The sequence below is a fragment of the Nicotiana sylvestris genome, chromosome 2 (assembly GCF_000393655.2).
Source record: "Nicotiana sylvestris chromosome 2, ASM39365v2, whole genome shotgun sequence".
NCBI lineage: Eukaryota > Viridiplantae > Streptophyta > Magnoliopsida > Solanales > Solanaceae > Nicotiana > Nicotiana sylvestris.
Genome location: NC_091058.1, coordinates 111,015,947 through 111,028,531, shown reverse-complemented (window position 1 = coordinate 111,028,531; position 12,585 = coordinate 111,015,947). Strand labels below are relative to the sequence as shown.

At 41.8% G+C, this 12,585-nt stretch overlaps 2 protein-coding genes across 2 annotated transcripts; both read right to left on the bottom strand.

Moving 5' to 3' along the window:
- Positions 1–9,878: 9,878 nt before the first annotated feature.
- Positions 9,879–11,198, bottom strand: LOC138885413 (uncharacterized). Its single transcript, XM_070166359.1, has one exon. The coding sequence runs from the start codon at positions 11,196–11,198 to the stop codon at positions 9,879–9,881; it is 1,320 nt and encodes a 439-aa protein (XP_070022460.1).
- Positions 11,199–11,443: 245 nt separating this feature from the next.
- LOC138885412 (uncharacterized) lies at positions 11,444–12,298 on the bottom strand. Its single transcript, XM_070166358.1, has one exon. The coding sequence runs from the start codon at positions 12,296–12,298 to the stop codon at positions 11,444–11,446; it is 855 nt and encodes a 284-aa protein (XP_070022459.1).
- Positions 12,299–12,585: the final 287 nt, after the last annotated feature.

Below are 12,585 nucleotides of genomic sequence, written 5' to 3'. Positions count from 1 at the left end.
CCTAATCCTATTCCCTCAAGCCAAAGTTAGAACAAACACTTACCTCGAATGCTCCAAACTCAACTCATGCTTCTAGTATAGCTTTACCTCTTGATTCCACCACCAATCCGCTCGAATCAATCGTTTTGGGGAAGAAAAGTTGTTTGGAAAATCGCCTCTTAGGTTTTGGGTTTTTGAAAAGTGAAAAATGACTGAGATTTTCCGAACTTGTATACCTTTCTGAGGACCTGGCGCGGACTGCACAAAAATGTGTTGCGGCCGCGCCGAGTGGGAGAAAAATTGGGCTTCTATGAACCCTTCCAGTGCGGACCGCACTGTTTTGGTGCGCGGCCGCGCTGGTTGACCTGAAACCCTAGCCCTCAGACTCAGCCACGCGGACCGCACAGAAAGGCATCGCGGCCGCGTGGCTCCAGCGCGGACCGCGCGGAAATGACCGCGGCCGCGCTGGTGTCTGCAACACCTGAACCTGCATTTTCTTAAGTCCAAGACCTCCCGGGCCCCATTCAAAACTCACCCGAACCCTCGGGACTCCAAACCAAACATGCACACAACCTTAAAAACATCTTACGGACTTACTCGTGTGATCAAATCGCCAAAATAACATCATATACATAGGATCAAGCCTCAAACACATGATTTTCTTTCTTCAACTTTCATAACTCAAATTCTTCATTTTTAGTCCGAAACACATCATATGACGTCCGTTTTTAGCCAAACTTTACAGATAGTGCTTAACACATATTTAAGACGTGTACCGGGTGTCGGAACCAAAATACGAGCCCGATACCTATATTTTCTAACTCCTTTTCATTTCAAATTTCATATCAAATTTCAGAAAAACAATTTCTTTCAAAAATTCATTTCTCGGGCTTGGGACCTCAGAATTTGATTCCCGGCACACGCCCAAGTCCCATATTTTTCTACGGACCTTCCGGGACCGTCGAATCACAGGTCCGAGTCCGTTTACCCAAAATGTTGACCGAAGTCAACATTATGCATATTAGTACCAAAATTCATCAACTGTTTCACATAATTTACATATTCTAACATAAAAACTTTCCGGCTACGCGCCCGAACTACGCACGCCAATCGAGGCAACGAAAAGCGAGGTTTTCAAGGTCTCGAAAGCGTGGAATAAGGAAGAACTACGGTGATGACCCTTCGGGTCGTCACAAAAAACAAAATATATTGCTATAAAAATCTTAATAACCTAAACTAAATAGAAATAAGATAAAACATGAATATATATAAACTATATATATATATATATATATATATTAGTTTTTGTGCCTTAAAAATAGAATTAAAATTAGTAATAAAGTAAAATCCTATAGAAATAAACCCAAATAAATATCCTAAAAAAAATAAGTAAATAATCTTTAAAAATACTACTTTTAAAAGTTGCGCGGGTCAAAAATTACGTGCTTACAAGTGCCACTCTTTGCTTCGAAACACGAAGAGTTTTAGGAGCAAAGAACAATAAGCAACGTAATTTATTTATGACCCTACGCATATTCAAAAGAAAATAAAGATGGCTATAAAGATTGTGACCGAGCCCTGTTATTTGAGTTGCCTACATATCCTTGGCTATAAAGGAATCATGCCACGTGTAGTTCAGAAGTGAGAGAAACGATGGAGTATACCGAGGTGGAGAGCCGAGTGGAGTGCCACCGAGGTTCCAGTCCGCGGTTCCTGCCATTACATCAAAAATAGAAGGAAAAATTACAGCAAAAGTAAAAGAAAAATACAAGGTCCTATTTACTTCTTGTCGGGAATCTTCCTTGAATCTCTACTTGATCTTCAATATGCAACTGAAAAATGGACTCTGTTCTTCAAGCGGGCTCCTGATGCTTCTTGAATTTGTGAATTAAAGTAACTCTAAAATTAATTCCCTCGTTCTCCAGGTGGGCGCCTGCCAATAGCTTGACTTTGGTATAAAATGAGTTCCCTCGTTCTCCAGGTGGGTGCCTGATTACCAACACTCGAAACTATATTCCCTCGTTATCCAGGTGGGTGCCTGATTACCAGAAACTTGAATTGTATTCCCTCGTTATCCAGGTGGGCGCCTGATTACTAAAACTTAAATCGTATTCCCTCGTTATCCAGGTGGACCGCCTGATTACTAAAACTTGAATTGTATTCCCTCGTTATCCAGGTGGGCGCCTGATTGCTAAAACTTGAATCGTATTCCCTCGTTATCTAGGTGGGCGCCTGATTACTCAAACTTGAAACTGTGTTCCCTCATTATCCAGGTGGGCGCCTGATTGCCAAAACAGTCAAAACAAAAGAAATTTTCTGCCCTAGTTTGGGATCTGGGCATATTTGTGATTGTTAATCGGATCATGTTACCTACAGAGCTCTAAGAATTTAAAAGCTAAATCCCATTATCCAGGAGGGCCCTGAGAATTTAAAACTAAATCTCATCTTAAGAGTGATAACTTTAAAGCTAAATTATATTTTCTAAAGGGAGAACTTACGCTAAAACTTAAAACTAAATCCCATTATCCAGGAGGGTCCTGAAAATTTTAAATTAAATCTCATTATCCAGGAGGGTCCTGAGAATTTCAAAACTAAATCCCATTGTCCAGGAGGTCCTGAAAATTTAAAAACTAAATCCCATTATCTAGGAGGGTCCTGAGAATTTAAAACTAAATCCCATTATCCAGGAAGGTCCTGAAAATTTAAAAACTAAATCCCATTATCCAGGAGGGTCTTGAAAATTTAAAAACTAAATCCCATTATCCAGGAGGGTCCTAAAAATTTTAAATTAAATCCCATTATTCAGGAGGGTCCTGAGAATTTCAAAACTAAATCCCATTGTCCAGGAGGTCCTGAAAATTTAAAAACTAAATCCCATTATCCAGGAGGGTCCTGAGAATTTAAAAACTAAATCCCATTATCCAGGAGGGTCCTGCAAATTTAGAAACTAAATCCCATTATCCAGGAGGGTCCTGAAAATTTAAAAACTAAATCCTATTATCTAGGAGGGTCCTGAAAATTTTAAATTAAATCCCATTATCCATGAGGGTCCTGAGAATTTTAAAAACTAAATTCCATTATCCAGGAGGGTCCTAAAAATTTAAAAACTAAATCACATTATCCAAGAGGGTCCTGAAAATTTAAAAACTAAATCCCATTATCCAGGAGGGTCCTAAAAAATTTAAATTAAATCCCATTATCCAGGAGGTTCCTGAAAATTTTAAATTAAATCCCATTATCCAGGAGGGTCCTGAAAATTTAAAACTAAATCCCATTATCCAGGAGGGTCCTGAAAATTTAAAAACTAAATCTCATTATCCAGGAGGGTCCTGAGAATTTAAAACTAAATCCCATTATCCAGGAGGGTCCTGAAAACTGAGAACGAACTTACCTGAGCCATGCTCTCATCTTTGAGGATTCTGAATAGAATTTTTGCTCCCTGAACCATGCTTTTCCATGGGAGGTCCCTCTGGATTAAAAAATTTTCTTGCCCTTGTTTCAGACAAATAAAATCTTGTTAGTTTGAAAAGTTTGTGGCATCCTTGCTGAATGTCTGCTTCCGCCACTGCCATGCTCCATTCTGATTAGTTGCTTCGGGCTAGCAAGAAGTTGTTTGACCTTTTGATTTGAACTGGACCACAAAACCTCTGCATGACCTGAATCTCTCACACTCACTTGTTGCATTGTGTTTTCATTTTGAAAGTTGTTGAATCCTTGTATTTTCTCAAAATTCAAGATTCACTTGATTGCCTGAACCTCAGTTATCACCATACTGCTTATTCTAAATCAAGTCAATTGTGATGTGCTTGGCCGGACTCCGCTTTGTGCAATTTAGAAGCTGGTAGTAGGCTTTGAAATCCTTTCCTGCTTGTTCAACAAGGGCTGACTCTAAAGAGACCCATAAAGATAGACTCAAAGAGCAAAGTGAAATGATTTTTGACAAAAGGAACAAAGGAAAATTTCGAGCACAGATGACTATATGAAGAAGAATGAGAAAAGAAGACTTATCTGAGGGAAGCAGCCATCTCCAATGATCATGACATGCATTTCAAATTGATCAGGCTAATCTGTCCAACCAATAATATTTTCAGTTCATGTCCTGTCTTCATACTTCAAAACCGGGCTTTCATTGATCCAATTTCTCTGTAAAGTCATGAGCCTCATTCGACTTGTAGTGTCCCTAAGGGTTTTCACCTACAAGCCTCTCTCATTTGTTCATATCTCAACTCACCATCGCCTTATGGTTCCCGCGAGGGTTTTCACCAATAAGACTCTCTCATTTCAAATTTTCTCTCAGCTCACCATCGCCTTACGGTGCCCGTGAGGGTTTTCACCAATAAAACTCTCTCATTTTAAACTTTCTCTCTTGTGCCCGTGAACAAAGTGTTACCCATGATGTAAATCATACCTCTATCTCTCTTGACCTGGCATCCTCAAAGATTGATCGAAAGGTATTTCTTTGGACCGTAATGTAGGCTTTTGGACAGGGTTAGAAAGAAAGGGTGGCATGAAGGCTCAAACTAACTTAAGATGAAAAGGGGCCAAAATTACAACTTTTGGAATCAGATCTTTTCAAAACCAAAACTTCTGCCCCAGTTTCTTTGGGTCCGGGGAGTTTTATTTTTATTTTGATGGGACCAAACCGTGAGGGTGCCTACGTATCCTTAAAAGGAACCAGGTCGAACGTAGTTCCAAGAAAGTTGTTTGTTTTTGTTGCTTTTCTTTTCTTTTCTCTCTCTTTTTTCTTTTCTCTTCTTTCTTTCCTTTCCTTTTTTTTCTTTTCTCTTTTTCTTTCTTTCTTTTTTTTTCTTTTTTTTCTTTTCTCTTTTTCTTTTTCTTTCTTTTTCATTCTTCTTATTTTCCATTCATTCATTCATTCATTTTTTTTCTAATTCTGTTACTGATTCCGAAAGAGGGGTATGAAGGAAAATAAATAAATCTCAAAAGGGTAACAAAGGGTGAAAGTGTTTGGGTAGCGGAACGAAATACCCTCGTCATTTCAACTTTGAACATGCCAAGTACAAAATACAGCTGAAGGTAAGCAAAGAAATCATACATAGTACCTCTTAACTGCATCAGAATTGATAGCCATATCTACACATTTGTCTTCTATGTCTGTTAAATACAAAGCACCATTGGGCAATACTCTTGTCACAACGAATGGCCCCTGCCAGTTTGGGGCGAACTTGCCTTTGGCTTCCACCTGATGAGGAAGGATGCGTTTCAATACCATCTGGCCCACTTCAAATTTTCGAGGACGCACCTTTTTGTTGTATGCTATTGTCATTCTCTTCTGATACAATTGACCATGACATACTACAACCAATCTTTTCTCATCAATCAAACTCAACTGCTCTAGCTAGGTTTTGACCCACTCATCATCATCAATTTTAGATTTTGCAACGATCCGAAGGGATGGAATCTCAACTTCTACAGGTATAATTGCATCAGTTCCATATACCAGCACATAAGGAGTTGCACCTACTGAAGTGCGAACAGTAGTGCGATAACCCAGTACAGCAAAAAGCAACTTTTCATGCCACTGCTTAGAACCCTGAACCATCTTGCGAAGTATCTTCTTTATGTTCTTGTTAGCAGCCTCAACAACTCCATTTGCCTTGGGGCGATACGGGGTGGAGTTCCGATGCATGATCTTGAACTGTTGGCATACCTCTTTCATCAAATGACTGTTGAGATTAGCAGCATTGTCTGTGATGATCACCTTGGGAATTCTGAACCGACAAATGATATTTGAATGAACAAAATCCACTACTGCCTTCTTGGTCACGGACTTGAAAGTTACAGCTTCGACCCACTTGGTAAAGTAATCAATGGCCACCAGAATAAACCTATGCCCGTTTGAAGCTGCCGGCTCAATTGGTCCAATAACATCCATGCCCCAAGCAACAAAGGGCCAAGGTGAAGACATTGTGTGTAAATCAGATGGGGGAGAATGAATCAAATCACCATGTACCTGGCATTGATGACACTTGCGAACAAAACTGATACAATCCCGTTCCATGGTGAGCCAATAATAACCTGCTCGAAGTATCTTCTTTGCCAAAACATACCCGTTCATATGCGGTCCGAAAACTCCAGAATGCACTTCAGCCATGATAGTTGAAACTTCTTTAGCATCTATGCACCTCAGCAGTCCTAAATCCGGAGTCCTCTTGTACAAGATTCCTCCACTCAAGAAAAATCCACTAGCCAGACGTCGAATGGTTCTCATTTGGTCACCTGTAGCATGTACGGGATATACCCCTGACCTGATGTATTCATTGATATCGTGGAACCAAGGTTCGCCATCGATTTCTTCTTCCACCACATTACAATAAGCATGCTGATCATGAACTTTGATATGCACGGGGTCAATATAAGCCTTGTCTGGATGATGTAACATTGACGCCAGAGTAGCCAAGGCATCAGCAATCTCATTATGAATCCTGGGAATATGTCTAAATTCGACCGACCTGAATCGTTGGCAAAGATCATACAGGCACTGTCGGTACAGTATGAGCTTCAAATCTCGAGTCTCCCATTCTCCTTGAATCTGGTGAACCAACAAATCTGAATCTCCCAGAACAAGTATTTCCTGGACTCCCATGTCTATAGCTAACCTCAAACCCAGAATGCATGCTTCGTACTCAGCCATCTTATTGGTGCAATAAAATCGAAGTTGGGCTGTTACAGGGTAGTGTTGCCCTATTTGAGAGATAAGTACAGCCCTTATTCCGACCCCTTTCATGTTAGCAGCTCCATCAAAGAAGAGTTTCCAACCTGGCTTTTCATCATGGTCAATCTCGTCAAAACACATGACCTCTTCATCAGGAAAATAAGTCTTCAGTGGCTCATATTCATCATCCACCGGATTCTCGGCCAAGTGGTCGGCCAAGGCTTGGGCTTTCATCGCGGTCCGAGTCACATAGATGATGTCAAACTCTGTAAGTAAAATCTGCCACTTCGCCAGTTTTCCCGTGGGCATAGGCTTCTGAAAGATATACTTTAGAGGATCTATACGGGAAATGAGGTAAGTAGTGTAGGACGATAGATAATGCTTCAACTTTTGTGCCACCCAAGTCAGGGTACAACATGTCCTCTCAAGCAGAGTGTACTTAACCTCATAGGGAGTGAACTTCTTACTGAGATAATAGATTGCTTGCTCCTTCTTTCCCGTGATGTCATGTTGACCCAATACATAGCCAAAAGAATTATCCAAGACTGTCAAATAGAGAATTAAAGGTCTTCCAGGCTCTGGTGGGACCAACACATGTGGATTCGACAGGTACTTCTTAATCTTATCAAATGCTTCTTGACATTCGTCAGTCCACTTGACCGCAGCATTCTTCTTCAGCAGCTTAAAGATGGGCTCACAAGTTGTCGTGAGCTGAGCAATGAACCTGCTGATGTAATTTAACCTTCCAAGTAAACTCATCACCTCTGTTTTGTTCTTTAGCGGTGGTAACTCTTGAATGACTTTGATCTTCGACGGGTCTAACTCAATACTGTGTCGACTGACCACGAATCCTAGAAGTTTCCCAGATGGGACACCAAATGCACATTTCGCTGGATTGAGCTTGAGGTTGTACCTGCGGAGCCTTTGGAAAAACTTTCTCAGGTCCTTGACATGGTCAGACTGCTTCTTTGACTTTATGATCACATCATCTACATAAACCTCGATCTCCCTATGTATCATGTCATGAAATATAGTGGTCATCGCCCTCATGTAAGTTGCCCCAGCGTTCTTCAAACCAAATGGCATCACCCGATAACAGTATGTTCCCCGTGGTGTGATGAATGCTGTCTTTTTTGCATCTTCCTCATCCATCAAGATTTGGTGATATCCCACGTAACAGTCCACAAGAGACCCAATCTCATGCTTGGCACAATTATTGATCAAAATGTGAATGTTCGGCAATGGAAAATCATCCTTTGGGCTTGCTTTGTTAAGATCACGGTAATCAACACAGACCCTAGTCTTACCATCCTTCTTTGGTACTGGCACAACATTGGCTAACCAAGTGGGATATCGAGTGACTCGAATGACCTTTGCAGTAAGTTTCTTTGTGATTTCTTCTTTGATATTCACACTCATATCAGTCTTGAACTTTCGCAACTTTTGCTTGACAGGAGGGAATGATGGATCAGTTGGCAATTTATGAACTACAAGATCAGTGCTCAGGCCTGGCATATCTTCATATGACCATGCAAAGACATCTTTGTACTCAAACAATGTTTTGATTATTTCCACCTTAACTTGCGGTTCTAAATGCACACTTATCTTGGTTTCCCTAACATCATCCTGGTCCCCTAAATTGATTGCTTCGATCTCACTCAAATTAGGCTTTGGTTTTTCTTCAAATTGTTTTAGCTCTTTACTGATTTCCTCAAATGCTGCTTTTTCATCATATTCTATTTTATCATCATATTCTACTTCTTGGATAGTTATTTCAGAATTAGATTGGCTTTTAAGACTCGGCTGAAAACTCTTCATGCATGTCATGTCACTGCAACCAGTATAAAAAGAACTGTACAAAAGAAAAAAGAACAAAATAAAACACTATTAAGAATAACGGAAAACGAAAAATTGCATTTCATTGAAAATAAAAGGATAGAAGGGTTTGAACATCAAAACAAGCAAAAACTGAAAATCTGGATTACAACCCTGGAATAACCCAGATAACAGAAAGGAAAAAAAAAGCAAACTACCAAAACTCCTTCCTGGTGGGGAGAGGAGTAGCTTCCCAATTGCTAAGCTTCACGTTTGGGCCAACGAGCTGCACATTTGCTTTATTAGAGCCTTCACCAACTTCTACCATATTGACCTCTTAGAACAGACTTTGGAACCTCTTGATCAGCTCTTCATCAACATCGACCACATGTTTTGGGATTGAGGAGGTTGGAGGTTCTTTGGTCCCTGGCTTGACAAAAGACTTAGAGATGTGTGGGACAGGCTTGCAGAGCGACCATACCTTCTGTTTCAGATTTTTAACCCTTTTCACGTCCTTCTCTGTGGGCATGAATCCCAAACCAAATGTACCAGGATTCCCACTGGGGCGCACTGGATGCACAATACCCTGCAGAGATGAGCCCAAACCCTTGCTCGGCACAAAACCATTCTTCAACATTTCATTCGTAACCATGACGGACGTGGATGATATCTTAGGACCTGGAATGCATTTTCCCTCAGGAAATTTCTCAACAGACACTGTTTCGAAAGTCTGATAGACCCAAGGTCCCTTATCATCTTCAGCTTCGATGAACGGAACAACTGTATCATTACAAGCTGACAAGTCTTCGTCACCGTGCACAACTATTTCCTGCCTGTCCCATTCAAACTTCACCATTTGGTGCAGAGAAGATGGGACTGCCTTAGTAGCATGTATCCAAGGCCTGCCCAACAACAGATTGTAGGAGACAGTCATATCTAACACTTGGAATTCCATGGTAAACTCAATTGGCCATATCAACAATTCGAGCATTATATCTCCAGCAGAATCTTTACCTCCCCCATCAAAGCCTCGGACACATACACTGTTCAAGTGGATTCTTTCGGTGCCAATCTTCAGTTTTTGCAAGGTAGACAAGGGACAAATATTTGCACTAGAGCCATTATCAACCAAAACCCTTGAGACAACAGAATCTTCGCACTTCGCCGTGAGATAAAGAGCTCGGTTGTGTTCTGTACCCTCCATAGGAAGTTCATCGTCCGAGAAAGTGATCCTATTTGCTTCGAAGATCTTGCCAGCTATCTTTTCCAAGTGGTTCAGTGTGACCTTATCAGGAACATGTGCCTCATTCAAAATCTTCATCAAGACCTTGCGATGTTCATCTGAATGTATCAACAAAGACAAAAGAGAAATTTGAGCTGGTGTTTTCCTTAACTGCTCCATAATGGATTAATCCTGCACTTTTATCTTTTTCAGGAACTCCTCTGCCTCTTCCTCGGTAACCGATTTCTTTATTGGCATTTGGCTATCCTTGAATGGCTTGGCTTTCCTTAATTCTTCTGGGGTGAAACATCTCCCAGAACGAGTCAATCCTCCAGTTTCATTAACTTCTTCCTCTATTTCTTTTCCTTTGTATGTCACTATCACTTGTTTATAATTCCACGGAATAGACTTGGCATCCACCACTAGCAGCTGGGTTACTGGTTTAATGATGATAGGGGTAATAGGAGCCCCTTTCACAACTATGATAGGCTTACTTGGAATCCCTGGTACTACCACTTTTGAACTTTCCAGACTTGCCCCGATATCTTTCGATAGCCCTTTCACGACCAACACTGGTGGTTTCGAACTGAATGTGCTTGGCTTCTCTGTCACCCCTTTGACTGTCAAGGGCGTTGCTTTGGTAGAGTCTGGAGCTTTAACCAAATTGCTTTCACTGGCCCGAATCATCATGACAGACTTAGAAGACTTCTTGGGCTCCCCATCTTTATGAACTATTTCAATCATATGCATCTCTGCATGTGCTGACAAAGGGTTTTGGTTGATGTTTGGCATATCTAGGCTTTGGACTACAATTTGGTTTATATCAATGAGCTCCTGGATTGCCCGTTTCAAATGCCAATACTTCTCTATGTCATGCCCTGGAGCATCAGAACAATAGGCGAGTCTTAGGGAATAATCGAGGTTCTTTGGAGGGGGATTTGGTATCTTTGACTCAATCGGCTTCAAGATGTCCAACTGCCTTAACCTTTGAAACAGACTAGCATAGGACTCTCCAAGCGGGGTAAAAGTTTGTTTTCGCTGTTGCCTCTCTCTCTTATACTCTGGCCTTGATCGAAAATTTGAACCAGTGGGGTTTTGATAGGGTTGTAGGGGTGGATAGGTATTTTGTGGAGCTAGGTAGATATTCTGTGGAGCTGGAGCATGCCATTGTGGGTAAAGAGGGGGTTGAGCATATGACTGGGTATGGTAAACAAAGTATTGGGATGGCCTGGTTGAGTATTGGGGGTTTTGCGGGGAAATGTAATGTTGAGGTGGATCATATGGAGCTTGGGCATAGGTTTGAGGTCGGGGTCGAGGATGGGTGTACTGATGAGGTGAACCCCTCTGGCCATGCCATGATCCGGAGACGACCATAGCGACATCTTCCTTCTTCTTCTTGCCTAGCAAACTTTCGGTACCACTCTGGATTGCCTGAGTGGTTGCTTTTATAGTAGAATAGCTCATGATCTTACTCGACTTGAGCCCCTCTTCCACCATTTCTCCCATCTTCACCACATCATTGAAAGACTTAACAATGGCTGAGATCAAGTGGCCATAGTAAGTGGGCTCCAGGGCTTAAAGAAAGTATTTAACCATCTCGTCCTCTTCCATCGGAGGATTGACTCGTGCAGCTTGTTCCCTCCATCAGAACCCATATTATCTAAAGCTTTCACTGGGTTTCTTTCCACCTTGGTTAGAGATAGGCGGTTTGGAACAATGTCTATATTGTACTGAAAGTATCGGGCAAAGGCCTAAGCGATATCATCCCAGGTGTACCACCTGCTGGCGTCCTGGCGGGTGTACCATTCTAAAGCTGCCCCACTCAGACTTTGGCTGAAGTAGGCCATTAGTAATTTGTCTTTTCCCCCGACACCTCTTATTTTACTGCAATAACCTCTCAGGTGAGCTACAGGATCCCCATGTCGGTCATACAAGTCAAACTTGGGCATCTTGAACCCGGTAGGCAATTGGACATCGGAGAACAAACACAAATCCTTATAGGCCACACTCACTTGGTTTCCCAACCCTTGCATATTTCTCAAAAATTGCTCCAGACTTTGTACCTTCCTAAACATCTCTTCTTGCTCTGCGTTCTTGAGTGGTTTGTCAGTTTCAACATGAGGCTCAAATTGGGGAGTATAAGAGTAAGGATCTGGGACTTTGAAGGTGGGCTCCGGTGCATAGTAGTGGGCATCTGTAGCGGGGAATGCGGGATCACTAGAGGATCGGTGGAGGGTAGCTTGTGGAGGGGGTACAAAAATAGGAGCAGATGTCGGAGCAGGGTATGAGGTTGTTTTGGCTGGCGGAGCATGAACAGTTTGGGCTGAAGTGCCGGGGTAGTTGTGGTAAGGGGTAAAGCCAGGTACGTGTTGTGGGGAAAGATCAATTGTATTGGGCATCTGGGATTGAGAGAGTGGTGGAATGGAAGCAGGGTTTTCTGTGTAATTGATAGGGAACGAGGGTGGAGGGTGTCCCTTGATCCAGGCTTGATACATTTCTGCCATCTGATGCTTCAACCTCCGGACCTCCTCTTGCAGTTCCGATTCCGACTCAACAATCTCCCTTGGTGGGTCTACAACTCCAGTGTCTGTTTCCTTGCTAGCCATGACTGTTTGACGCTTTGATCGGGTATTGTATGGATGACTTGCCAGGATGCCAACAAACTAACCACCTTCCTGAAATTGTTAGAGATAACAGAGGACAACAACACAAAACTACCATGTTAGCGTTAGAGCATTTATCAAATAATAATATCACATTACGTGCAATACACCTAGCAACGATTAACGGTTCTAAAATGGCTTTGAGGGTCGCAGGGTCATATGGCATCATCCCAACTTGCTCATTTCAATCCTTTCTTCTCTTTATTTTCCAACACCTCTTATCACTCTTT

Coding starts and splice junctions, on each gene's coding strand:
- LOC138885413 (XM_070166359.1), bottom strand. CDS start 11,198: ATGGGAGAAATGGTGGAAGAGGGGCTCAAGTCGAGTAAGATCATGAGC.
- LOC138885412 (XM_070166358.1), bottom strand. CDS start 12,298: ATGGCTAGCAAGGAAACAGACACTGGAGTTGTAGACCCACCAAGGGAG.